This window comes from Tachysurus fulvidraco, chromosome 11 (assembly GCF_022655615.1).
Source record: "Tachysurus fulvidraco isolate hzauxx_2018 chromosome 11, HZAU_PFXX_2.0, whole genome shotgun sequence".
Taxonomy (NCBI): Eukaryota; Metazoa; Chordata; class Actinopteri; order Siluriformes; family Bagridae; genus Tachysurus; species Tachysurus fulvidraco.
In genome coordinates this window covers 2,547,554-2,574,503 of record NC_062528.1, presented here as the reverse complement: position 1 = coordinate 2,574,503, position 26,950 = coordinate 2,547,554, and the positions used below count along the sequence as shown (strand labels likewise).

General features: G+C 38.2%; 1 protein-coding gene across 2 annotated transcripts in view; it reads left to right on the top strand.

The window, feature by feature from the left end:
- LOC113637867 (limbic system associated membrane protein) overlaps positions 1–25,979 on the top strand; it is a 648,067-nt gene extending 622,088 nt beyond the window's left edge. For both annotated transcript variants that reach the window (XM_027138783.2, XM_027138782.2), the window contains 5 exons: positions 5,898–6,023; positions 18,715–18,846; positions 20,363–20,483; positions 21,009–21,157; positions 22,854–25,979. In XM_027138783.2, coding sequence (XP_026994584.1) covers positions 5,898–6,023; positions 18,715–18,846; positions 20,363–20,483; positions 21,009–21,157; positions 22,854–22,954 — 629 coding nt within the window. In that variant the 3' untranslated portion in view covers positions 22,955–25,979. The remainder of the gene's footprint in view (positions 1–5,897; positions 6,024–18,714; positions 18,847–20,362; positions 20,484–21,008; positions 21,158–22,853) is intronic.
- The last annotated feature ends 971 nt before the right edge of the window (positions 25,980–26,950 follow it).

The window sequence follows — 26,950 nt, the reverse complement described above, 5'->3', positions numbered from 1 at the left end:
AGAGAGAGAGAGAGAGAGAGAGAGAGAGAGAAGGAATTCCAACGCAATAGACCAACAAAGCAACGGGCTGGTTCATAGTTCATAGTTTATGTCACGCAACATGAACAGCAGTTTAACGACTCTGATATAATGACTTATCCTGTCCAAAACAGGTGAAATGAAAAATGTTGTCATATTGAAACTCTATTTTTAAAACTGTGATAAACTTAGTTAACTAAGTGCTAAAGGACGTGTTAAACAAGCGTGGACGTGTATTATCAAGCGATTGAGTGAGCTCTCTGCTACCCTACTCTGTGCACTCATCAGTTGCATCTAACTTCTTTTCCGACCCTCACTTCCAAGAAAGATCCATATCGTTTTTATGCCACATCACGCCTCTCGCCTCTCCCTGACGCTCTTCATCATGGAGCCGAGCGCTGGCACGCTGTGATGTATTAAACGCCCACGGTGTGTGATTGATCACACCTAAACTGCTGACCAGTGCAGAAACTCTACCCTTCTACCATTAAATATGCACCTCACGCCTTCCTTCGTCACAGGTTTGATTTGTTAAATCTCGCCTTCGCCTGAAAAATACCTGCTGAGATAATAAACATGTATACAGTATGTATACACTAAATAATGTAAAAAAAAAAAGCTGAGACTAGTACGACTAGCGTAGTGCATGCTAGTGCTAAACAAGACTACGCTAATTTCGATACAATAACGTTTCTAAAAACTTCCCATGCCCAAGAACATCACAGAGATTTATATCAATGCTTGATATAAAGAAGTCGTTTATAAGGAGATGTTTAGTTCACGCTTATTGAAGGAGTCTCCGGTTTCAGCTGTAAAGCTCTGTTTGTATCTTTAATTTTCTCGACATATATTTTAGGGTTTTAGTAATGTGACAAACTACTTTTTGTTTTACGTCCTTCGCATGTTACAAGAAATGCTAGCTTATGACTACAGTTACCACTACAAATAATAATTGTAATTTGACATTATCAGGTTCTTTAAAGCTGAAGTTGGTAAAATAAATAGAAATCTTACTTCAGCTTTTTGCTTCTTGCTCCGTCCTTGCGTTGACACTAGCAGGCTGTTTTCTCTCAACCCAAAAATCTCAGTGTTTGCCAAAAACAAAGCTCGAATCCCATTTGTGAGCGATTAGCGGTGGTTTTACGGGAATAATTGACCTGGTTTGGTGCCAGAAGATTCCAATTAGGATCTTATTGAGTTCTTTAGCTCGCCGTTAAGCACTTAATCACTTTGCTTCGCCCTCGACATGAGGCACAACACGTCCCTCGGAAGCGCTTGTAAATAAGCAGATAGCATCTTAATTAGAGCACAAATTCATTAGAATATGAATGCAAAGGTCTTGTATAGGTAAACTATAGTGACTGGAATCTCCACGACATTCCCTGTGATGTCATAAGATGTTTGTCCCCCAGTATCTGGAGGTGATGCTGCTGCTGTAATCTTAAAGACGGTCCTGAGGTCAATCCAGCATTCTGGATCACACGTGAACACATTCGAACAGAAGACCAGGAGTTCCTTTTTAAATCATGGTTTCCTCTTCCTCTTTAGGTTTCTTAATCGATGCATGTCCAGATTTCCGTGAACAAATCTGCTTTGTGTCTATTGTTAACAGTGCTATACAAAGAGAAATAAAAAATTAATTGCTCATGCCTGGCATGTGTGATATTGCTATGCGACAGAATGCATGTTATATCTTCCATTTATCCGCGATTCAAATGTTTACCTCTCTGCCCGTAAGGAGAGGGCTTACCTGTTTCATCCACAAATCAGAAAAAATAAATAAAGCAATTCCGGAAGGAAATTGCTTGTGAATAAATCAAATGCACGACTTTCTTATCACCAGAGTTCAACCAGTCTTTTCGTTTTAAATCTTCAGAATGGTGCCAGTGTTGTTACTGTTTAGGAACCTGAGGAACCGCTGATGAAACATGGTGGTTATAATCAGAGGTTGGGTCCCAAATGACACACTATTCACTATGTCTAGTGTATGAATTTTAGAAAGTTTGCATCATCTCAATGGAACACTAATATATTTTTTTTGGTAACCAGATGTATAAGCTGCTTCCCATCTGAGAGTTTTGAAAAGTAAATCTCTTAACGTAGGCTCATAAAATAGATGTCTGTGAGATGACCTTACTGACCCACCCTTATCGCCCCACCCCATTCCTGCCCCTTTTCCACAAAGCTGCAAGCGTCAACTTGAGAGCATGATGTTTCCAGCATTACGTAGACTTCTAGTAGGAATTTTCAATTACAACTCTTGCTGCAAAATGCCGTCGAGCAGGGCACCTAGTGGGGTTAGAGTGGATGGATGGGTGGTTGGTTATGGTGGTAGGTGGGGTTCCTGGGGATGGGTGGTTACAGTGGTAGGTGGGGTTCAGTGGATGGGTATTTATTGTGGCATTTATTTATTTATTTATTCATTCATTTTTGGACCTCCACTGAGATGAGGCTGAACCTGTGAGGATCCTGAGGTATCTAAAGATTTACCAGATCCAGTTGGACTCTGCTATACTAAAGAGCCAACTCCATGTGGGACAACAATCTCCTCATCAATACAATATTTGTCAGACTGTATATTTATAATCACATTGTCACCCATATGAAGATGAGGTTCACCTTTCAGTCTGGTTCCTCTCAAGGTATCTTCCTTTACCATTCAAAGGGAGTTTTTCCTCCCCACAGCTGCCTGAGTCTCCTAGGTCTTGCTCATTGGGGATAAATACAAATACATTTAAACAAATATAATATTAATCTTGAATTTTTGTATTCTATTAATCTTTCTATTATTCTTCATTATAATCTTTTGTTTTATGTTTATGTTCTGTCAAGCTGCTTTGAGACGATGTCAATTGTTAAAAACGCTATACAAAAAAAATTTGAATATATAATGTTTTCAGTATCTTAAGTTTTTTGGGTTTTTTTTGGAGTGAGTCTCACAGGGGAATGTGGAGTTTGCTGAGAATACTCTAGAGCTTTACCGACCCGTCAGACACGGATCATAACATTGTTGCCCATTCGCTCTGGGGTTTGTGGAAACGACTTCTCTGAGATGTGTCTACTTCCCTGACTTAGCCTGAAAAACTTCACCGAGCTTAGACATGTGAAAGAAACTGTAGAAAATGTCAGCTTGTTCTGGGCTGCAGCCGTGCTCTTAGTATTCAGTGATGTTCGTGTCCTATAAAGAACCAAGAATTACCACAATTCTTTATATGCATATGTATAGATATATTTCTCCTCATATATGCACCACTGTACCGTCTTTCTCCTCGTATTGTTGCTTATTATGACCATTAATTCTAGCTGCCATGTTTATTGTTCTATGCTCCATAGAATACAAAGAACCCTTATGTATGTGTTTTCCCATACACGTAAAATGCAGTGAGTGAGAAAATAAAATATGAATACAAAAATTCAACAGTTGAAAAGTAGAATAAAAAAAAAACAATCAAATAATTTACAAGAGTCAGAGGTAGAGGTAGCCGAGCTGAAGATGTTGAGGTTCTCTTCTTTGGGAGTGACAAGATTGGACAGAATTGGGAACGAGTCAGAGGGACAGCTCATGTTGGACGTTTGGGGGACAAAGTTAGGGAGGCCAGATTAAGATGGTTTGGACATGTTCAGAGGAGGGAGAGTGAGTATATTGGTAGGAGAATGTTGGACATGGAGCTGCCGGGCAGGAGGCAAAGACGAAGGCCGTAGAGGAGGTATATGGATGTAATTAATGAGGATATGAAGCTAGTGGGTGCAAGTGTTGAGGATGCAGATGATAGGGATAGGTGGAGAGAGATGATTCGCTGTGGCGACCACTGAAGGGAAAAGCAGAAAGAAGAAGAAGAAGACAGTATGAAGCCAGTCCATACTTTGTGTTCCAGGGGACGTTGTTTTGGAAGGCCTCAGCAGTTTTTTTTAGTGATCTATTCCATGCAAATTTCTGTGCAATGAGATCTAGTGAACAAACATCAAGGAATGGAAAAGATTCTCATGAAAAGTGATGTGTGGTTGTAACTTGAGGAACGTTTCTCGGGTGATCGATTGACCCGATACACACAAGAAGGATTTTATCTTTATACAGTTGAAGAGCATGTCTATTCGTCCACATGAGAAAACAGGCAGAGTGTCGAAGTGTTTAGGAAGAATAGGACAACTTTAATAAACAGATGGTGTACAGCTGTGTCATCAGCATAGCTACAAAAGTTGACGCGTTAATGTTTCAAAATGTAGAATATCTTGTCAAATCTTTTTTTCATGTCAAAACAGAAAAAAGAATGAGGTCTGCTATATTCCCAAAAGTATGTGCACCCCTGGCTGTCATGCTGATATTCAATTCTTCTTTAAACTGCTCCATCAAAGTCAAACACGCACAACTGCATACACAGAATGTACAGAGCTCTGACTGGGACTAAATACTACTGAATATCTTTGAGATAAACTCAACTGGTCTCCGAATGCAGCATCAGTGCGCAGTCTCACTAATGCTCTTGTACGTGTATGAACCCAAGTCCCCATCAGGTGTCACCCAAAATGTAGTGGAAAGCCTCCCCAGAGGGGTGCATAAGGTCAATAGAAATTGAATGAGATGTTTAAGAAGCATGAGTGCGATGGTCAGGGGTGCACATACTGTACTTGGCTGCATAGAAAATTTCTACCAATGTCACTGTGGGGTGTGTTATATCACAAAGGGGATGTAGTGGCCTACATTTCTGGCATTTAGCAGACACCTTTATTCAGAGTGACTTACATTTTTATTTCAAAGTATACAACTGAGCAATTGAGGGTTAAGGACCTTGCTCAGGGGCCCAGCAGTGGGATTCAAACTCAACTTTGTGATCAGTAGTCAAACACCTTAAACTCCAGTGAAGTGGTAGATCAGTGGTTAAGGTGTTGGACTTCTGATCGGAAAGTTCGATTCCCAGGTCCACCAAGCTGCCAATGCAGGACCCCCGAGCCAGGACCTTAACCCTCAATTGCTTAGCTGCTCAGGGAGTCTGCCAAATGTTGTAAATGTAAATATATCACTAATCAGCCCAGGAAATCAGATCTAGAGACTTTTTTGTTTGTTTGTTTGTTTGTTTTTTCAAAAAATCGTCTGAACTATGACAGATTTAACTCATTAGTTTGAGGTTTGTCATCAGTACAATCTGGACACTAGATATAAAACAGTGCCGAATAGCTTAGCATCGTCTTGAGAAGGGGTCATGTCAAGCTTCCTTCATTTGTTTCAAGGGACTGGACATTCTTTTCCAAAAAGAGTTGAGCCCTGCATTCATGTTCTGAGAAGTAAACATCCTACAAAGTTATGTAAAGCAACACGAAGGGATGAAATAACACTCACCAAACAAAAAAAAAAAACAGACTAGTCACTGGTGGTTAAAACCAGATGGTATTTACTTCTCTCCACGATGTAGAGTCAGAGGCAGTTACGATTCTAAGTACTTTGCCATGTTTTTTTGCTGGCACATGCTGAAGTGGCTGATATTAACTATATAGCTGCTAATTCAGTGCAAAATTTTTATTAATGCAGATGATTCCATCTGTTATCAGATGACAAATTAGTCTGAGTGGAGAATGAGTTTGCCACTAATCAGGTGCTGAAGCTTTCTGTGGAAAATGAATATGTAAGTTCTTTGAAACAGCTAACATGAAGCAGAAGTCTGTGCTGATGCTCACTACTATACTAGCAAAGCAGTTCCATCCATGACAGTCGAGGCAAAATCTCAAGGCGTTATGTGGTCATATGTAAAACCTTTTATTCTAATCATTTGTATTCAATTTATTGTAAATCCTTCGTTACTATTGCATGGTCATGTGATGTAGTGTTCGGTGTTTATATGATGCATATAATGATGCTTTACACTTCATTGGTTTTTCCTTCGCAGTTCCTGCCTACATTTACAGAGTGTCGGATGACGTCACAGTGAACGAAGGCAGCAACGTCACCCTTAGCTGTCTCGCTAACGGTCGGCCCGATCCGTCCATCACCTGGAGGCTGCTCAATCCATCAGGTGAGTGAAGAAGCCAATAAACCAGTGAGTGATTTACTGCTTGCACTCCAAAGTTCATTCTTTTCCTAGAACAAATAAAACTGTCTAAAGTGTTTTATTCCTCGTATACCGTCGCATTTTTTATTTTTTTTTTCCCCATTTAGTCAGTAGAGACTGACATGTGGCACAAAAATGCCACATTAATGTCTCCTCAAGGAAAAAATGCACCATATCAATAATGATGTACATACATTCAATTTTTTTAATCACTCAAATATCTAATCAAATATCATCCAAACAATAGAAATAAGTGCTTGAATTATAAAATATAATCTTTTTTGTTTAAATTGTTAGCATGTGAGCAACATTTTTGTCTGTGTATGTATCTCAGCACATAGCTCCACCCATACAGTCACCTCATTGGCTGATTTTAGAGGTGGATTTTTTTTTTTTGTGGTGTTTCTTCTATGCAGTGGTTAGTGCCTACCAAAAGCAAGTAAGGAAGGTCCAAGTGAGGATGAGTAGTGAACTGGTGACAGGGTCAAGCCCAAGGCTAATAGGATGAAATAGCATAGGAAGAAAAGTCTTATCCGGTCTGGTCCGATCCCTCAGAAGGGCACAAATTGCTCAAGAAGTTGAATGCTTGCTCTGATAGAAATGCGTCAGTAGACACAATGTATTACATCTTGTCCATGCTGACTCCTGACCACCAGCAAAAACTCCTACAATGAAGACATGAGCATCAGAACTCTATCTTGGAACAAAAGATGAAGGTGGTCTGGACCAATGAATCACATTTTCTTTTCATTCACAGTCCAAACTATGCAATTACATTGTACAATGTATGTGGAGGTGTATCCTGCTTTTTTTTTTTTTCCTCAGTTGGACGTCACATCCTTGATTTGTTCTTTACTTCAGATTTTAGCATATAAAAAAGTTTATCCCAGACTCAGACAGATTCTTTTATTTATTTATTTATATATTTTTTTCAAAGTGAGCAGATTAATCATGTTTGATCCAACCGTAATCAATTATCTCAAAGAGCTTTTAAGACAGAGATCAGCTCTATCCATCAGATAAATCTTTCAGAGGCGTTTCAGAAGAACAAAGGTCCTTTGAAGAGTTTAGGAGTTGAAGATCCGTTGCACAGATGCTTGAGAGAGCACGAAGACTGGCAAAGATTTTGGCAGACATTTTGTCTTTGGCTTTGTTGTTTTTATGAACACTTCACATCTGATATTTTTCACTTCTGTCGAGCGAATTGGTGGAACGTTCAGGGTTTGAATAGAAACGGATCTGCAGGACTGGGAGAGATTATGATATCTGTGTTATTATCAGCAGATGAAGGCAGCTGAGTTTGATTTCTCTTAATGAATCTAGAATCTCTTAATGAATTAACTAGAATCTAGAACACTTGACAGATTTTTGGAATAGAAAGTTTGAAAAAGTTTAGGTTTAAAGAAATGACTTTGAACTTAGACCTAATGAGAACTTGCCTTCTTTTTAAAGGTTATTTTACAAAGATGGTGAAGCTTAATGGAGGTTTATTTAGAATTTATGTATTGAGACAAAGGGGACAAGAAATGGTCTATTCCAGGGGCCCGCTGGACAAGACGGAGCTGACACTGGACAGGAAACCAACCCATCACACAGAACGGATAGTTTCGAGATGCCAGTCAGTATGCAGCTGATTACAAACTGTATACACACACACACACACACACACACACACACACACACACACAGGAGGTCAGAATTGATTCCCAAACATGGAGGTCTGAGGCGATTTGTGCTAACTTAATAAGCTGACAGACATATACGTAGTGGACTCATTTGTTGACAAATATAAATATGCAAAAGATCATGATAGATAGATAGATAGATAGATAGATAGATAGATAGATAGATAGATAGATAGATAGATAGATAGATAGATAGATAGATAGATAGATAGATAGATGTATTAATTTACTTCTTTTACATACTCATTTTATATAATTGAGCGGTTGAGGGTTAATGGTCTTTGATTATATATCAATATGATTAACATGGCTATGATGCAGTATGAGAGATGGAATGATTGATAGTTTTTCACTCTTTAAATATATATATACAGTATATAGCTACAGTGATACACTTATTACATCCTCACTAACAAATTCCATGTTCGTGTGTGTGTGTGTGTGTGTGTGTGAGTGAGCATGTGTGGCTTTATGGATCAATGCTCCGTGGGTGTGTGTAGGAGGACACTGCTCACATGACCCATGCTATCCGGCTTGTTATTTATTGTAGGGTCATTAAAGGTCACGAGCGGCCTTGACTTTGAATCAGTCAGCTGTGCGTGCTCGAAAGTTTACCGGCACCAAACAGCCCTCAGGTCAAGGATGATCTAGTGCCCTTTTATGTTCAAGAAATGCAATTTCTTTTTTGAAAAAATAAATGTTTGATAACTGTTGAAATATATATATATATAAATATATATTAAATAACACACTTGGTGGGGAACTTTTGGACCCAAGTGGCCAGTACGGTTATTTTAAAACTCAAGTCAGAAAGCGAGATTCAACATAATACCAACAATGTGTGGAGTATGACATGCTGAGGGAGAGGGGGAAAATAAATAAATAAATAAATAAACTTAATACAATTCTGTGTCACTGAGAAGAAATTTAAATAAATAAATAAAACGATTAAATTAAGTCAAAAGTTCAGCTGAAAGGTTAGCGTGATTAATAACATTTAAACTTAGATTTATCTGTCATTAGGAGAATGTCATTAGGAGAAATTAAATATACTTCAATTAGCACAAAGGTTTAGAGTGTGTCGTGGTTTAATTTTTCAGAAAAATGAATACATATCAAATGTAAATGGACTGTAATTAGCATCTTCTTAATGATCAGATTGGACTAAATGCATTCTGTTGCATGATTTGTAATGAGTTTTTCAGGTATTAATGGATTACCTTTCAGAATATTAGTACAAAAGAATGAAGAATAAAGACTTCGAGGGGAAATTTTGCCGTGAATGTGAAAAATATCTATAATAAACGTGTTCGTAATGTACAGTATTAAGTGTAATGGAAAAGTAAATTGTAAAGACAATGCTCATTGCCTGTGCCTCGGAGGTGAAAGCAACGAGGTAGAGTGGTTAAATGGAGTCATTTAACTGTTAAATAGCGCCATTATCCACACTTGCACAGTTCAGAGTAAGCAATTAGACACACTGTGGCATCAGAGACCAGACTCGAGTGCTCATGTTTCCTCCCCTGTTTCAGGAAATGGAATATTCTTCGTTTTGCAAAATGAGACGAAAGAGAATGGATCTGCCGGGCATCTTTGTATCTCAGATCGAAAATAACGGCGTGGTGAAAATGCGGTCATGATTTGACACGCAACCAGGCAACCGTTCTGCAGGTCAGGTGACTTGCACTGCCTTCGAAATCAGCCTCTTAATCATCCCCTAATTAGGACATGAGAACAGGCACCCGAGAGTAATTAAGGCCGAACGCATGCACCGGGGCTCTAGAGGGCCACAGAATGAGAACACACACAAAGCACCTTTAGTTTCTGGTGTCATATTTGTGTACTTTATCGTCGATTTAATGTTGACAAGAGAGACGTGATATTTGGAGAAGAAAAAAATCACGTAGTAGGGAAGAAAAGTGTAGGTCACTGGCAATGATCACACAAGCTGTCAAAAGGAGGAGAGAGAGAAAGAGAACGGGAGGAGAGATGGTTTGGAAAAGCAGAAGAAAAGAACGTGTTATCAGTTTTGACTCTATTGCACTTGTACACTTGTTAGATTGTGATTCATTTGCACCTGATTTTAACAGTAGCAGCCTCTCTTTGGTTCTTAATTTATTTATTCCTTTGGCTGTTTAGTCATTTCACCACAGCGCTGGTGGAATTCTGGATTCTGATTGGCCAGAAGGTGTTGATTCATTTTCTAGTGCAGCAGCGAAAGAAATCCTACAAGTGCGAGTGGCTACACTGGAGTCTAAAGCAACAGCTGACTTCAGAATCTTGTTGATTTTGTTCATGCTTCTTTCTGTTTGCTGTTGTTTGATTTGTTTTTACAATAAAAAGTGCACATTTTAGTTGTCCAGCACCAGTAAGATCTGCTTTATCTTGCACAGTAATATACCGACAGCGTTATATGTCTAAGCAGCTGTTACATCCTTTTCTCATACTGGATTTCCTAGCTGAAGTGCGGCGAGTTGAGATAGAGCGCAGGATAGGGAGGATTGAGTGTAAAGTCGTAAAGCCGTATTCCTACGAAGCTCAGGAGTAAATACAAAAAAATCCTTTCAAAGGGACCTTGGGGCAGTTTATGGCTATTATCTGGAGATGAAGAGGTTCACAACACGGGCACATAGCACAGCTGGCTTCAGGACACAGCAGCTAGATGCTAGAAATGTTGGAATTTTACAACGGGTCACGGATTCGGAGCAAAAGCAGAGATGTGGAAGAAAGAATTTGGGGAAAAGGTTCACATGACCGTAGTACCATTAGATGTATGTAGACTTTACCTCTGCTGGGATCTCAACAACTTACATAAAACACCCAGAAGCGCCTCACAGCCACGTCGGCTGCGTTTTCTTCTTTGTTCCTCACAGGATACGATGCAGTCTTTACATTTCCATCATAACAATTCAGACGGGATTTATGTCATTTTATAGACCGTAAAATACGCCGTAATCTCTCCGGATCAGTCCGTTAAAAATATCCCTGACATGATGGATATGGACAAAGTAAAAATCCCGACGTGATACTTCGCTAATAAATCCAATCCAGTTTGCTCCTTACCCTGCGATATTTAACCACATAAAAACACATGAATAATAAATAACTCGGCCCGAAAGCTAGCATCCAAGCCTCTTTTTGTTTAATGACTCGAAGCGAATCCCTTTCGATTCATTGTTTCCGTTTATTCAAGGAGGACAAAGTGTGAGGAAGGAGCGAGTCTTTTGTGCGAAGCGCGCTAAAAGAAGAACTGAATTCATTTCTGAAACACAGCCGGGCCATGCGGGATTAGCCAAAGACAAAAGTAACTAAAACGCTGCTTCATGATGGTGGGGACTCATTTTTCCCCTACGAACGAATTAGTATTCGCTTAGACAAAAATAAAGATTGCGACGCAGAGGTTCGAAAAAATGAAGCTCGTGAATAAAACATGGCTGATGTTTCAGTTATTGTTCTCTTGGCAATTCTGAAACGTTTTTTAACTCTCTGAGCGATTTATCTAAAATACACTTAAGCAGCCAATAAGAACAATGGCATGAGTGGCATGAGTCTGTCTGTCTGTCTGTCTGTCTGTCTGTGAGAGGATGTGTTCATCTGAACTAACATTGCATGATACAGTTGTCTGTCTGTCGGTGTCTGTCTGTCTGTGAGAGGACCTGTTCATATGCACACTCTAACAGTGCATGTCCCTAGTGTGTGTGTGTGAGTGAGTGAGAGAGAGAGAGAGAGAGAGAGAGAGAGAGAGAGACAGAGAGAGAGAGAGAACGAACCCACACATTCCTTCTGGGGCTTTTTGCAGATCGTGACCTCTCATTTGAAACTGCTGCCGTAATCGATCAAACACGCGTCGTACACACACACACACACACACACACACACACACACACACACACACACACACACACACACACATACTCAGCCACTTTTTCATTTTATGCCAGCTGCTTCACATTACATACATGTACAGTTCTCGCTGAGGTGTGTGTACAGAAGCAGGCGATACACCACCAGTAACCAGGAAATTCATTCCTGTTTTAACTAGAAGTCAATCTGGGTGAAGTTTACTGATGTGGAACTGTTCACTGATGGAGGTTTGAGTGCAGAACTGTTTCTGGCAAATGCAGTTCAAACTCATCTCCATGAGGCGGGTCAGGGAGACGGGGAGCGCACACAGAGAGAGACAGAGAGAGAGAAAGAGAGACTGACAGACAGACAGACAGAGAAACAGAGAAACAGTCTGAGAGAGAGACAGAGAGACACAGTCTGAGAGACAGACAGACAGTCTGAGAGAGAGACACAGACAGACAGACAGAGAGAGACAGAAAGAGACAGACAGACAGTCTGAGAGAAAGACAGACAGACAGTCTGAGAGAGAGACAGACAGACAGTCTGAGAGAGAGACACAGACAGTCTGAGAGAGACACAGATAGACAGACAGTCTGAGAGAGAGACAGACAGACAGTCTGAGAGAGAGACAGACAGACAGTCTGAGAGAGAGACAGACAGACACAGTCTGAGAGAGAGACAGACAGACAGTCTGAGAGAGAGACACAGACAGTCTGAGAGAGACACAGATAGACAGACAGTCTGAGAGAGAGACAGACAGACACAGTCTGAGAGAGAGACAGACAGACACAGTCTGAGAGAGAGACAGACAGACACAGTCTGAGAGAGAGACACAGACAGTCTGAGAGAGACACAGATAGACAGACAGTCTGAGAGAGACACAGATAGACAGACAGTCTGAGAGAGACACAGATAGACAGACAGTCTGAGAGAGAGACAGACAGACAGACAGTCTGAGAGAGAGACAGACAGTCTGAGAGAGACAGACAGACAGTCTGAGAGAGAGACACAGACAGACAGTCTGAGAGAGAGACACATACAGACAGACAGACTGAGAGAGAGAGACAGACAGACTGAGAGAGAGACAGACAGACAGACTGAGAGAGGGACAGACAGACTGAGAGAAACAGATTACTAGCTAATGTGATTATCACATATTTAAAAAAGTGTCTATTATCTATACACTGATTTTTTCAGCCTGATGTTTATTCAGTACTTATGGAAGGAGTCTCCAGTGTCAGAGTTCTCATATCTGGTCACCTCGGAGGTGTGAGCTGTGAGTGTGAATAAATACATTTACGAGAAATTGAGAGATAAGGGCCTTGCTCAGGGGCCCCAATAGTGGCAGATTGGTGGGCCTGGGATTCAAACTCACAGCCTTCCAATCTGTGGTCCTCCACCTTGACCACCAGGCTACCACATCCTCCAAATAAACAGCTTTATTAAGGCTATTCGCTGTATTTCTGCTTAGCCTTTAAATTGCTAGTTTTTGACCGTACACTCACAGGAAGCTAGGAGGTGATGCGTGACCTCTACGAACTTTGTTTTTTCTCACTGAAGTGATGAATGTGTGTTTAAAACACACACACACACACACACACACACACACACACACACACACACACACACACACCTATCAGGATGTGCTGTTACACCGCACCGCTTCGTAGGTTTGCGCTGCTCTAAGCTTCTTTGTGGTAATTTATGAGTGTGTTGATGTGTCACAGTGATGCATTACACACAGACGCATACACAAACCTCCAATCAGCCGAGGCATTTCTATGCCAGCCGAATGTTCCGTCTGCTTCGGATCTGTGAGGCTCGGTTTCTCCGTACGTGCTGGATTAGCAAGAAAGACGTGCAGATGACGGAATAAACCAGAGGACTCGAATGATGGAGATCAAAATCTCCGAAAGGTTTAAACAATGTAGTCAAAGTTATTCCAGTCAAAGATTGTACTGTTTCATTCATTTCATTTCCATTTAACAAATTAAAAATCGCATAAAAATAAAACGAAATATAACGAATATACAGTTATAATCGATTCTTATTCATTCTGTTAATTCAATTAAAAGATTAGAATTCAGAATGTAAATCTTTTTTTTGTCTGTAAAGCGATTGATTGAAATATTTTCAAAAATAGAAACTGGAATTACTGTAGATAAAAAATCGTATTTTCTTTCTAAATCAATACAAACGTATATTTGTGTAACATTTACTTGAGTAACGTTTAGGAGCAAATAGTTTTAATGTGAACACAATATTTCTGTATTTATTACTACAAATCAGATTGTATTTATTTTGATCTCTGTTTTGTATCTCTGTTTCTCCGCTAGCTTTACTAGAACTTCACACCAGAGTGATTTTCAGTGCCCTGGAAGTCGCTAAGAATCCTTATATATCCTCCGAAATATCATTAAATAAATGTTTTTCTTGTTCCTTTCACCATATTGTGTATAAAGCTCAAAGAAAATCATGAGATATCTAGTGTGACGCCGTCGGCCTTTTTATTGCTGAGCTCTTTATTAATGATTAAACACGCCATCGCTTTCTGCACACACGCACGCTAACTTTTTGACCTCTGATGTTCAGAGAGACGTTAATGAGTGGAGAAGCAGAAGGATGTTGGAGCTGAAAGAATATGGCGAAGGACGTCGCTGGCAGACATTCTGTAATTCATGCATATGATTTTTCTATATATATAAACACATAGCTGCAGTTCTATAGCATCAAGCCTGAGGCTAAAGTGTGGGTGGAATTGTGTGTGTGTGTGTGTGTGTGTGTGTGTGTGTGTGTGTGTGTGTGTGTGTGTGTGTGTGTGTGTGTGTGTGTGTGTGTGTGTGTGTCTGTTTTTAGCACTTTTTGAGGACCAATCGATGAGCTCTAAGATTCGGCTGATCTCTGTGATGCAAAAATTTATAACTATGATTAATTTGCCTCAGTAATATACAAGTCAATGAGAGTGTGTGTGTGTGTGTGTGTGTGTGTGTGTGTGTGTGTGTGTGTGTGTGTGTGTAGGTGTGTGTGTGTGTGTCACATATTCTTTTCCTCTTTGCAGATTCTTTTCTCCTGTACGTGACAATATGAGGTGATTACCGAGATTGAAAAGAAAATGAATTTGGCACTCCATTTTCTCCCTCTTGGCTCCGGCACATTAGCCCTCGCTCCTCACTACACACACACACACACACACACACACACACACACACACACACACACACACACACAGTGATGGTGCTCCTGCGCTGCATTAGCATGATGTTAAACGAATATGAGATGTGATTCAGAGCAGCTACGTGTACACACAGAGAGAGACAGAGAGAGATTCATGTGAGGGATAATAAGAGAAAGTAGTCTGTGTGTTGGTTTCATTACATTTCATTTCATGCTCTGTCTCCAGTCTGTTTCTCAGTTTGTCTCTGCGTCTCTCTCTCTCGCTCTCTCTCTCTGACTCGCTCTCTCGCTCTCTCTGATTCTTGTTGGACACACACAGTCTCTTCCTCTGTTTTGTCTCTATCTCTGCCTCTCTGTCTGCCTCTCTGTCTGTCTCTGTCTGCCTCTCTGTCTGTATCTGTCTGTCTTTCTGTCTGTCACTCTGTCTTTCATTTTCTCTCATTCACTGACTGTCTCTCTTTCACTGTCTGTTTCTCTCTCTCTCTCTTTCTGATTCCTGTTGGACACACAGTCTCTTCCTTTCGGTTTTGTCTCTATCTCTGCCTCTCTGTCTGTCTCTGTCTGTCTTTCTGTCTGTCAGTCTGTCTTTCAGTTTCTCTCACTCAGTGACTGTTTGTCTCTCTTTCACTGTCTGTTTGTCTCTGTCTCTCCCTTTGTCTCTCTCTGTTTCTTTATATCAATGCCTGTTTGTCTCTCTCTGTCTCTGTTTTTCTCTCTGTTTGTCTCTCTTTCACAGCCTGTTTTTGTCAGTTTTCCTTCTCTGTCTCCTCTTGTCTCTGTCTGATTCTTGTCGGACACACACTGTCTGTCTGTCTGTCTATCTGTCTCTCTCTCTCTCTCTCTCTCTCTCTGTTTTCCTCTCAGTTTGACTCTGTTGGACGTACTCAACCTTTTATAAAATAAAAAATAGACAATTTTCTGCACAATTTCATTTTTAACCCTTTCACACCAACACGATTAGAAAACACATCAAGATTTTTCAGTGGTCGAAGCTGGCGTGCAAATTCTAACACGTACCGCAAAGTAACTCGAGTGAGAGAGCCTCGAGTCAAAGTGAAATAGAGCAACTGCTGTCTAAAACGACACAAAAAAAACATTTGTGGAAATTGCACTGATACAAAAGAGGTCCGATTTAAAAGTACACGTTACACGGAGTTTCCGTAAACACGTTACGTAGCTTATAAAGAAAACAATGTGATCTTGATGTATATTCTACATTCAATTTAAACACATTTCTAATCACATTTCTGTCACACATGCCACATGTCTGTTACAGTCACGTGATCGGTTCACATAGTATTCACACTACGTTCTGAAATTTATGTGTGATGATTTTGTGCTGATGTGAAGAAAACCTTACAGCATGCGTGGGATAATAGCTCAGAGGGTGCATTTATTTATTTATTTATTTATTTATTTATTTCACATATAATGATTATGCAGTTTAGCTCACAATTTGTACGATTTTCAAAAGCTAAAAGGTTTCAAACGTGAAATATACACTGTTGCTATAGAAACGATACCACGTGGTCTCAAAGCACATGAACGCAAACCTGCAAAATCAATCAGCTTTCACTTAATCACAATTCAGCTACTATAACATTTACACCAGTGGGTCTGTTTTTCCCTTTGTTAAATAACAGCATTTTTCATTATATAAATATTATTTAAAAAAATAGGATATTAAAAAGACAGTCTGAGAGAGAGAGAGACAGACAGACAGTCTGAGAGAGAGAGACAGACAGACAGTCTGAGAGAGAGACAGACAGACAGTCTGAGAGAGAGAGACAGACAGACAGTCTGAGAGAGAGACAGACAGACAGTCTGAGAGAGAGACTCATACAGATAAACAGAGAGATACAGACAGACAGACAGATACAGACAGACAGTCTGAGAGAGAGACAGAGAGACAGACAGTCTGAGAGAGAGACAGAGAGACAGACAGTCTGAGAGAGAGAGACACATACAGATAAACAGACAGACAGACAGACAGAGATACAGACAGACAGACAGACAGACAGACAGACAGACAGAGATACAGACAGACAGATACAGACAGACAGTCTGAGAGACAGAGAGACAGAATTTTATGATAGATAGAATCGTTTCATTTTGCGAAAAATATCTGCACAGCATTAGGATTTCATGAACTACGGCTGTCGTATCGATTAAACTTGCTCATAGAATTTACTACATCAGCACATGAACAGAAAAAAAATAGTTTTTAGGATGAATTCTTTCTGCGGCTGGTTCGCGAATTCAGACTTGTGCTTTTCTTATTCCTGCTGACAGAAAAGCATCTCGTTTTCCATCTCCATCAGTACGAACTATTCATCACGGTGCAAAAGAATTAAGATGTGAATATGGAGTGGTGTTTTATAGCCAAACCATTTGCTGTTAAATTGAGAAATGTGTGTGATTAATGCGTGTGATTAACATGATTATCACATCTGGGATCCTAGGATCGTACAGTACTAGTCTGTCTCTCTCTCTCTCTCTCTCTCTCTCTCTTTATCATTATATCATTTTACATATTTAACCATGGGTGCTTTGGCCATAGATTAAGGAGTGGTATTAAATTATCAATTAACGTATTCCTAAAGAAGGAGAATTATTTTTTAATTATTAGTTCATTAGTAATTTAGTAAATGTTTGTACAATTGAACTACATGTATTATATAAAAAAGTTCTCCTTAAACGCTTCACTCAGCAGTCAGCTTGAGTTACCCACAATGCATCTGGTGAGTTAGCTGGAATGAGGGTTCCATAACGAGGCATGCTAATTAAGACAAGCCGTCATACACCTACGCAGACTAGCGAGGGCAGGAAGAGACGCGGAAGACGCTTTCAGATTTGCCAGGTCGTCCTACACACACACACACACACGCACAAGCTCTCTCTCTCTCGCTCTTTGGAAGTGTGTATGAGACCTCTCAGGGTCGAGCACATCTCATTAGATTTTGGCAAGCATATTTTTTAGAAGCTTAATCATCAGCTTGTACCTGCTCTTTGGCCTCCTTCCACCAAAACATTTTAGAAACCATAAACAAAAGTTCCTGATAAAGGCTTTAATTTGTGTCCGCTTATTAGCTAACACGGTGGTGGCGCGGCTTCAAATCGGAGCTGCAAACTCATTAATAATTCGATCAGCCATAGTTTGATAGCTAAACGTAATCAGGCCAGTCCGTGCAATCATCATATAATAATAATAAAAATAATAAACATTATCACCATTATTATTTACTTTTACTGTCAGCAGCCAAGATGGAAACGATTCCTAATGCTAACTCGAAACTCTGAACACTAGTTGTTTCTTGCTACAAAAGCTAATTAAACAGTATCCACTTTAGGATAATATACTGTAAACGTACTGAACACTTATCTTGACAGCTAGGAGAAGCTAACTATAAAGCATATTTACTCATATTTACTCTCAACAGCATTAAGCTCATTCATTAATAGTGATGCATCGATGCTGATTACGTATATTAGCTATCTACGTTAGCAAGCCTGGATCCGTCCAGGCTCTAAAACCCAGAGCGAGTTGTTGTTTCACTTCGTAAAAGGGCTTCTGCACAGCTGTAAGTAAAAGTATGTTGTTGCCATTATGTCTGAGACCCTTGTTGTCAATGACGGTTATTTTCACTCATCTTGTGTTGTCTGGAGACATATTTTACCACAGCATTTGTTTTCGCTGTGTGCTCCTAGCAGTGAGCGGCACGTGCTTGAAGATATTTCAGATGATGAAGTTCCCTGTTTAGATTTTTTCATAGATCATTCTGTGTTATTTGACATTAGCATTACATCACGTACAGTAGCACTGAGTGGTTTGTATAAGAATATTTTTTTTAAGAAATATGAGTGAATTAGCAGTGTCTGATCACTTCATGCGTACTCCTGATGATGATGATGATGATATTGATCATTTTGATTGTTTCATGTCTGAACAGCTGAGACCCTGGATGTCGGCGAGTATCTAGAAATCTCTGGGATCATGCGCACTCAGGCCGGTCGCTACGAGTGTAAGGCTTGTAATGATGTCGCTACACCTGATGTCAAATATGTCAACGTGATCGTCAACTGTAAGTACCCCAGTGCAATGAAATGACTTTTTTTTTCTTTACTTCCTGTTTGTTTTACTGGTTAGTATTGTAGCTGACAAAAATATTCAGAGCTTTATTTCATTAGAAATATTTTTCTTATTTATTACTAGTCATCCTAGTCAGTTGCTATGTTAGCTTAGTTTGTAACGTATCTTAGTTTTTTAAGACTTTTAACATAAAAGCAAAGCTTTTCTTTTTTCACCAGCTAACTAATTTGTTATTTGTAGCTATTTTATAGTTTAATTTAACATGAGAGCATATGAACAATAATAACAGTGATATAAAACACAAATATCTTGATATTAGCTTTTAAATTAATTGAAAAATCATAGCTAAACTATTATTTACGTTTCAGTATAAATGTAAAAGAAATGTAAATTGTAGCTGTAGACAACAGTAGTTAGCTCACTAGCTTGAACTTGGCTACAAAACTACACACGTTTATACAGATTGGTTGTATAAAGCTAAATAAAAATGTCCTTAATGACGTGTTAATACGTTACAATTAATATATAATATCTTTTTTCTATGGCCTGCTAATATCTCATGCAAGTATAAATGATTGATATGTAGCCCAAGGTGATATCATTATCTCCAGGCTTCAGACATAAATTAGAAATCAGCATGTGTTTTTAAAAAATTATTACAAGCATAAAAAATAGCTTTCGACTCGTGCAGCCGTCTCATTTTTTATCTCTTTACTGCTGATATTTGCTCCAAACGTCAGGGTTGATATTCGAAAACTGACCTTTTTGTCTGCACTGGGTCGACTGGTGTTTCATTTCAGCCCCCCCTCCAGTGCTGTCTCTTTAGCCCGGCTGCCGTCTGCGGCTCATTCCTCACGACTTTTCTTTACACCCGAGTGGCGTATAACAAAACACGTCTGAAAGCCTGTCCGTGCCAATCAATCTTACCTGCTGTTCAGGAAGAAAAGGGTTCGCAATGCCGCAGACCGGGGTTTTTAGTGTATTGTACAAATTGTATTTATTTATTTATTTTCCTGTGTGCGCACAAGATTGTAGATATATTCACACACTGTGAATATTTTGATATATTAATTTAAAACACTAAAAGAACACCAACAGAAAAAAAAAATACAGTCACATGTAATCCAGTGAAAATCTCAAATTATGTTTAATATACAAGGTATAAGATGTTCGGTGACGCTGGAGACTCCTTCCACACAACTCTGTCTACTGTAGCAGGGTTTCTCAGGTAAAGCTCCCAGGCTCAGAACTGAGGAGGATAAATAAAGTAATATAACACACAGATCATTATCTGTAACCACACGCTGTGTGATTATTTACCATCTCTCAGACTGGAACTGAGTAGAATATATTATACAGAAATGCTTGTAGTGTGTATGTTGCCTCAGCTCTTCATCTTCTTTTAACTCTGTCAAATTTAGCCTGAACCTTTTCTGTTGTGTGGAAGATGATGATGTTTTGTTTGTAACACACTCTCCCTCTCCCCCTCTATCTCTCCATCCATATAGATCCACCTTTTATTAAAGTGGCTAGGAACTCCGAGACACCAGTGGGACGCCAGGGAGTTCTGCAGTGTGACGCCACGGCGGTGCCCAAACCTGAGTTTGAGTGGTACAAAGATGACAAGAGGTGCAACCTTTGCTAGCATTTACACAAATTTCACTTAGAGCAGAGTGATTAATTCTGCTAACATGTTTAATTACAAAACTTAAGTGCACAAAGTTTAATGAAACGGCTATATTTGGTTAGCATTGAGGGACTAATCCCACTAGTGAAATGCTTATAGTGCATAGACTAATCCCACTAGTAAAATTGTGTAGTAAAAAGTAATGCCATAATTGTACAAGGCATAAGAGACTAATTCTGCTATACTACCTACTGTACTGACCCAACACACTTGGTATAGAGGAACCACTAGAATTCCTGCTCGCATGCTAACGCTGCAGTGTGTTTTTAGCATTTTTACATTGTGCCAAATGATCTATTGGTAGAAGAACGCTGATAAAGCACTTACTTACTTTAAGGCTGTAAATATAGTGAAGGTTTTAATTACGTGCATTTTCTTGTCTATTACTGATATCTTTATATCTTCTAATGCTGTTCTGTGCTGTGTAGTGCAGATTCATTTAATTATAAATCTGTCTCTCGCTCCAGGCTGTCGAACATGCAGGGGATTAATATTCACATCGTTGGCTCTCGCACTGAGCTCGTTGTGGCCAACGTCACGGACGATGATTATGGAAACTACACATGCGTGGCCACCAACCGGCTGGGCATACACAACGCTAGTGTGTTTCTCTACAGTGAGTACATGCTTCACACACACACACCTTAGGATAAGGTTTATATATAATCTGGCTTTGTTTAATGGCTGTTAATAACATAAATAATTACTATTTTAAAGAGTGCACTAAATTTGGTTAGCATAGTAAATTACATAGTAATAACAGTAAACTCCAGCAGTGAACTTATTTTGAAGTTTGAAATGAACTTATTAGCCAAATTGGCTACTAAATTGTTAAATCATCGGCCATTCATAACTTCTACTAGCCAAAAAAAAAAACACCACCGACAACAAATTAACTACATCACAGCATTTGTCCTGCCTCCTCTCAATACATTATCTGATGACTCACGAGTTCAGTATTCGCTAAATCTTCACACGTTCGGCTTACATGAACTTCCCGAAGAAATAATTTACGGAAAGTAACCCGATTCAGATTGGCTTGTGACTTGAAAGCCATATTCGCCTGATCTGATTTTTACCTGCAGTTGGTGGATGTTCATTTCAAACCCTGAATATAATTACAAATTTGTTTACCTTTCAAAAACTAATACCACATGTAAATACACTTAGCATGCGGTGGCTAATTACAGTACATTTACTTAGCATATAGTAGTAATAACACTACTTTGCCACTAATACATTTGTTTAGCATACAATATCTAGCATAGATGGATTGATCCCACTAATCCCGCATGTTGAGACATTCCTGCTAATAAATTTGTATAGCATACAGAGATTCCCACTGGTAAGTTCCTAATCAATGTGTGACATTGGTTTATTATGCCGCACTTGTTATTACTTACCATAGAAGGACTAATCCCAGTAGTACAATGTAGTGCCACTAATGCCACCAATACATTTGTTTAGCATGCAAAAAATTAATCCCACTAGTACATTTTCTCATCGTACATTGATTAATCCCACTAGATTATTTTTTTATGCAGTATTTGTTTAGCATGCAGGGAATACGGAATCATAGAAAATCTAATCCTATTAGTAATTGTACATTTTAAAACAATTGTACTATGATGCAGAGACTAATCCCACTGATAAATGTGCTCAGACAAATCCGACTAGTGAATGTTTAGCCCAGAAAGCTTATTATATGATATATATTGTATTAATATGTGGTACTTATCTACTAGCACTTATCTACTATCTACAAGCTCACTTTTCATTCATATTATTTATCCAATAGAAAATAATCATGTTTGTATCTTAAGGATTTCTCTCAGGCTGCAATTTCCATGATTGCCACCAGATGTCAGACTTTACCTAGTTTTGTCATTGTTCAGTTTCTGTATTTGTAAAACATTTTTTCAGGTTTAAGAAAGGCAATTTATTTATAATAACAATAAGATGAAGAATATTATTATTATTATTATTATTATTATTATTATTATTATTATTATTATTATTATTATTATTATTATTAGAATAGGTCATAATTTTTTTCAGAATTCATTTCTCACTGCATCCAGCAGATGTCACCCTGCACCAATTAATTGCTTGTCCATGTCAAAAAAATTTTAAATGTATAAGATAATACTTACTTTTTGTTTCTTTAAACTATAATCTTGATGGGTGGTGGTAATTTTGGAGGTCTCTGTAGTCTGCACATTACATTATTATACATACAATTATATTTCTTAAGAATTTGCATTGTTTAGCTGTTCACTGTCTTTTTTTTTTTTAATTTCTCTGTGTTTGAGGACCTGGAACTGGGAGGGACATCAACGGCTCGGCCTCTGTGTGTCAGTCAGAGTGGCTTCTCCTCCTTCTTCCTCTTCTCCTGCCTCTACTCAAGTGTTAATGCTCAGCGCTGCACTTCTTCACCACCATGCTCCTTATCTCTCTCTTCTTCATTCTTCCTCTCACTCTCTAACTCCCGCCTTTTCCTCTCTCCGTCAGACTGTTTGCATTTCCATTCAGCATAAACCGTGCCTCGTTGCACGCAAAACTAGGTACACTTCCAATTACAAAAGTTGAACAGCACAGGCTAGTCGTGTGCTTTAGTGTTGATTTTATTTTATTTTTTTTTAATGAGGATTTACAAGACCTAAAAGAAAGCGGCAAAGTGTGCTTTCTTATCTAAAATGTTCTTCTTTTACTTGTTCGATCATTTACTTGTTTTGCTTTTGGTTTTCGTCAAATTATATAAATCTACCGAGAGCTATATAATGCTGACTGCAATGAAATCAACCGATTTGTTAAAGTAACACAAAATTGAATGCATTTAACCACACATTCCCTTCAGTAAGTGTCGAATGTGTAACACGAACGTCTAGCATTAGAAAAAGGAAACAAAGCTACATCTAGGCAGCTTAGCCACTAGTGCTTAGCATCATTGTCTGGGAGAGTACACAGTCAATAAGTTTCTGAACCTTTCGTCTTTGCTAATTACTATCAAAAGCACCTAAACCTCTCCTGATCTATATTAGCACCTCATTCAGTGTGGGCTAACTAGCTAGCAGATATGTATACATTATGCCAGATGCTAAAGCACTGAAAGGTCACAAACTTTGAGCTAAAAGTAAAACTTGTTACAAAAATCTAACAAAGCAGTGGGAAATATTGCATACAACAGGTCAGTGAAAAAGCTTTCGGATAAACAAAACAAAGTGGAGAAGCTCACTTCTCGTTAGTGAGATGGCTTAGCTCACTGCTGTTGAATCGAAGAGGTTGAATTTTTAATGGATTTGGTTTGAGAGAGCGATACATTCTCAAAAGTGCAAATTCCTGAATTAAAATCTTGTGAAAGTCTAAAGAGATTAGCGATTAGATAGCTAGAGGTCTAAGGCATCTTTTGAAATGAAATGTCTCTTGCTAGAATTTCCACAGGTAAGAGTTTAAATAAAAAGGGAGTCTCTTGTTGCACTACTTGAACAACAAAATGAGGGCATGTGCCAAGAGAAGATTATTGTGATTACTATGATTTTGTTTTTCTTTTGTGGTTGTTTTACTCCACAAGTTGTGATTTGTCAGGCGCCACTATAACAAAAGCTTATCGTCTTGATCATCAAACCATTTTAACCCCTTTTTTTGGGGGGAAAAGTTCTGTCACTTTCCCGTATCCATTTGTGGAAAATGTAACATTCTGCTAAACTGTGTGTGACTTTTTTGGACTGAAATGTACGACACCAATGAATGCTCTGCTTATTATTATTATTATTATTATTATTATTATTATTATTATTATTATTATTATTATCTGAAAATAATTCTCCTGACTTTTTGTGAATTTTTCAAACATAAGCTCACAAAGCTGATGTTTTGGGGATTTTTTTTTCTCAAGATTTTAATTAACGTTGTATATATACATGTACTTGAATCCATTGTCCTTATATATAAATATAAATATAAAAAAATATTAATATATTACGTCTATGTTTCTTAATAGGCTAGTGGATTTGTCAAGGATTAACCTGTAGCGCTGCATCTTGGTGTGCCCTGTAAGTCAAACCAATTAGGAGACAAAAAGATTTTAATTATCAAATAAAAAAACACGATACTGTAACCACTGATGAAAATTTGAGCAACTTTGCCTTTAGCACTGATCTTCATATTTTTGTTTTTTATATAGAATGTAATGATGATTCCAGTACAAAAAAAAATGAGAGAAGCCATGTGCTTGTTCCAAAAAAAAAGTAAAAGAAAGCTAATGTGCTGTTCATGTGAATTATATAATGTTTGTAATTCTTTATAATTTCACTTACTGTTTGTTAACTAGGCTACATTTGGCATTTTGTTTAAATGCATAATTTGAATGTTTTTTTTGTTATATTCACCCACCCTGTAAATTCGTTTAAAAAACTTTGTAAAGCTATGAAGGATTATGCTCAAAGTTTTATTTTTTTCCTCCTTACTTTCATCGCTCTATTCTGCTTCCACCACCATACAGAGATTCCCACTGCCCACATTGTGACTGACAGCTGATTCGATGCTTTGTTAAATCTATGAGCACGTCTCTGTACCAAATGCTATAATTCACAGCTAGTTAGCGAAATTCTCTAAAATGGAAAATAACACTTGTAGTTGGTCGTTAGTTTTAATAATTGCCCATAATGAATAAAATGGTTCAAGGTAACTAAATTTCCGGGTATTCTTTATAATTAAAGGGCATGGTGGCTTAGATTTTTGCATGCTAAGCCTCCAGGGGTTTGGAGGATATGCGGTACTGAAGATGGATATATGGATCTATCTTTTCTTAGAGGTTGTATTTGTTTAGTTTATTTTAAGTGATAGTTATTAAGCTAACCAGTGATTAGTGAGTTGCTACAATAAAAACAGCCAACTAATTAGCTTTGCCTACACTAAATGGCAAAAAAAGCATAATCACGAAGGGCTAGCGATTCCCTTGAGGCTAAATATTCCCCAGATATCCATAGAATGGCTTTATCCGAATAATTCGACCATATTTCCGTAGTAAAATTCCTCCTACATATTCCGCATCCTACTTGTTGAATGCTGATGTGCAAAAGTTTGAGTTTTATGTGAATGCACTTATACAAGCTACCAGGTTCCAGCTAGCAAACAGCTGCCTCATGTCTTAGCCTTTTGCACCACATTATTTTCTTTATCTTTACCTTTTTTTTTGTTCTTTCCATATGTATATGTGAATTGTACACAGTCATTCCATTGCAACCAACATTTTGTAACAGCTTTATTTTGTTTTAAGGTTACTGCAATCAATTTCTTAAAAATCGTACGTACTGTAAAGTACCGATGAAACGTTCAGAAGCGAAATAAAGTCATTTGAATTTGACATGGTACGATTAAACTGGTGACTTTTCCTTTTTCCTTGTTGTTTTGTTTTTGTGGTGCTGTGACTTGGTGTAAATTAGTTTTCCCATATAAGGTACAAATAAACTAACAAAGCTCAGACATAATCCTTTCTCAAACTGTTCCTTTAGAGTCTATTTTAATTATTAACTCCATTAACCCCTTTTATTTATTAGTAAATAATCGGTTCACAAATAAAGAATCTCACAAATAAAAAAGGCATTATATATATATATATATATATATATATATATATATATATATATATATATATATATATATATATAAACCTAAATATGGTGTAGAAAATATGAAACTACTTACTACTTCTAATTTTATATATATATATATATATATATATATATATATATATATATATATGCTATTAAAGTACAATCAGAATCTTTAATTTTTCGCAAATTTCTCTTGATTTTTCTAGAAAAATTGGAAATTTAATAATAAAAGTAGCTCGTACTGATTTTTAAAACTTTATTGTTAAAACTAAAAGCAGTACTTTTAAGCACTTTTTTAGTTCGGTAGTAGTTTCTGAAACTACCGCTAGGTGGAGACAGCTTGCAAAAACAGAGCCTCCTGCCATTTTCCCGTACGCCCAGCAGCCATTAGCTTGTCAATCGCGTTTCTGTGTGTTTAAGGAGTTAATGATTTATCTACACAGTAAGGTTGATTTATCTAAACAGCTCCTTCATGGAGTGACAGCTCTGCGTCATTAGTTTGGCCAGATGAACGGATTAAGGTATTGTTACTGTGGATGGATAGAATCAAAATCAGTCTAGTAATTAAGATCTAGTTTATATATGCGGTTTGATGGGAAGCTTCACTTGGAGTCTCCCAGTGAACCGGCTGTTACTATAGAAACGGGCGCATTAATATGCAGCTGCACTTTTTCCTTCTGACCAATCAGGATTCAGCAGCGCTCTTGTCTCATGTCCTCTCTATATAAAGGATTAATATATAAAAAGAAATCTAATATTTTGTGAGTTTTTTTTTCTTCTTTTTGACAGAAAGC